Genomic DNA, 475 nt, shown 5'->3' on the forward strand with positions numbered 1-475 from the left:
CACCAAAAACTAGAAAGAAGAGCTATTAAATCCTCACAGTGTAAAACCTGACTATTCAACACCCGTAATTGGTATTCTCACATAATATTTAACCCTCATCTTCCCAAAATATTCACAAAAACAATAATCTTGCTCCGTATCTTTTATCCTGATGAATATATTACTAAGAACTCAAAAGACAGAATTATAAAGTCATCATAGGATAAAACCCTTATTATGCAACACTTATATTTAATACTCTGACATTATATTTGATCCTCAGCATTCCCAAATATTCACCAACACAATAACTTCCTTCCAGGATTCAATACGAAATGCCAGAAGGCAGCTGGAACTGAAGCTGATAGACCCCATGCCAGAGTCTTCGTGGATGCATGCTCTCACTGGGGAAACCATCACCTATATCCATGAGGCGAATAAGATAGTTATCCCGCCTCATCTCCTCAACCCACCTCTCTTCCATCGCAATTATCCC

General features: G+C 38.1%; 1 protein-coding gene across 2 annotated transcripts in view; it reads left to right on the top strand.

The window, feature by feature from the left end:
- Positions 1-475, top strand: part of LOC119581755 (endothelin-converting enzyme-like 1) — a 21205-nt gene that overhangs the window by 17179 nt on the left and 3551 nt on the right. Inside the window, exon 8 of one of the 2 annotated variants that reach the window (XM_037929888.1) lies at positions 302-474. In XM_037929888.1, the coding sequence (XP_037785816.1) occupies positions 302-474 (173 nt within the window). Of the gene's footprint in view, positions 1-298; position 475 lie in introns of both variants that reach the window. The other variant, XM_037929887.1, reaches the window with a different exon arrangement.

The sequence above is a fragment of the Penaeus monodon genome, chromosome 15 (assembly GCF_015228065.2).
Source record: "Penaeus monodon isolate SGIC_2016 chromosome 15, NSTDA_Pmon_1, whole genome shotgun sequence".
Taxonomy (NCBI): Eukaryota; Metazoa; Arthropoda; class Malacostraca; order Decapoda; family Penaeidae; genus Penaeus; species Penaeus monodon.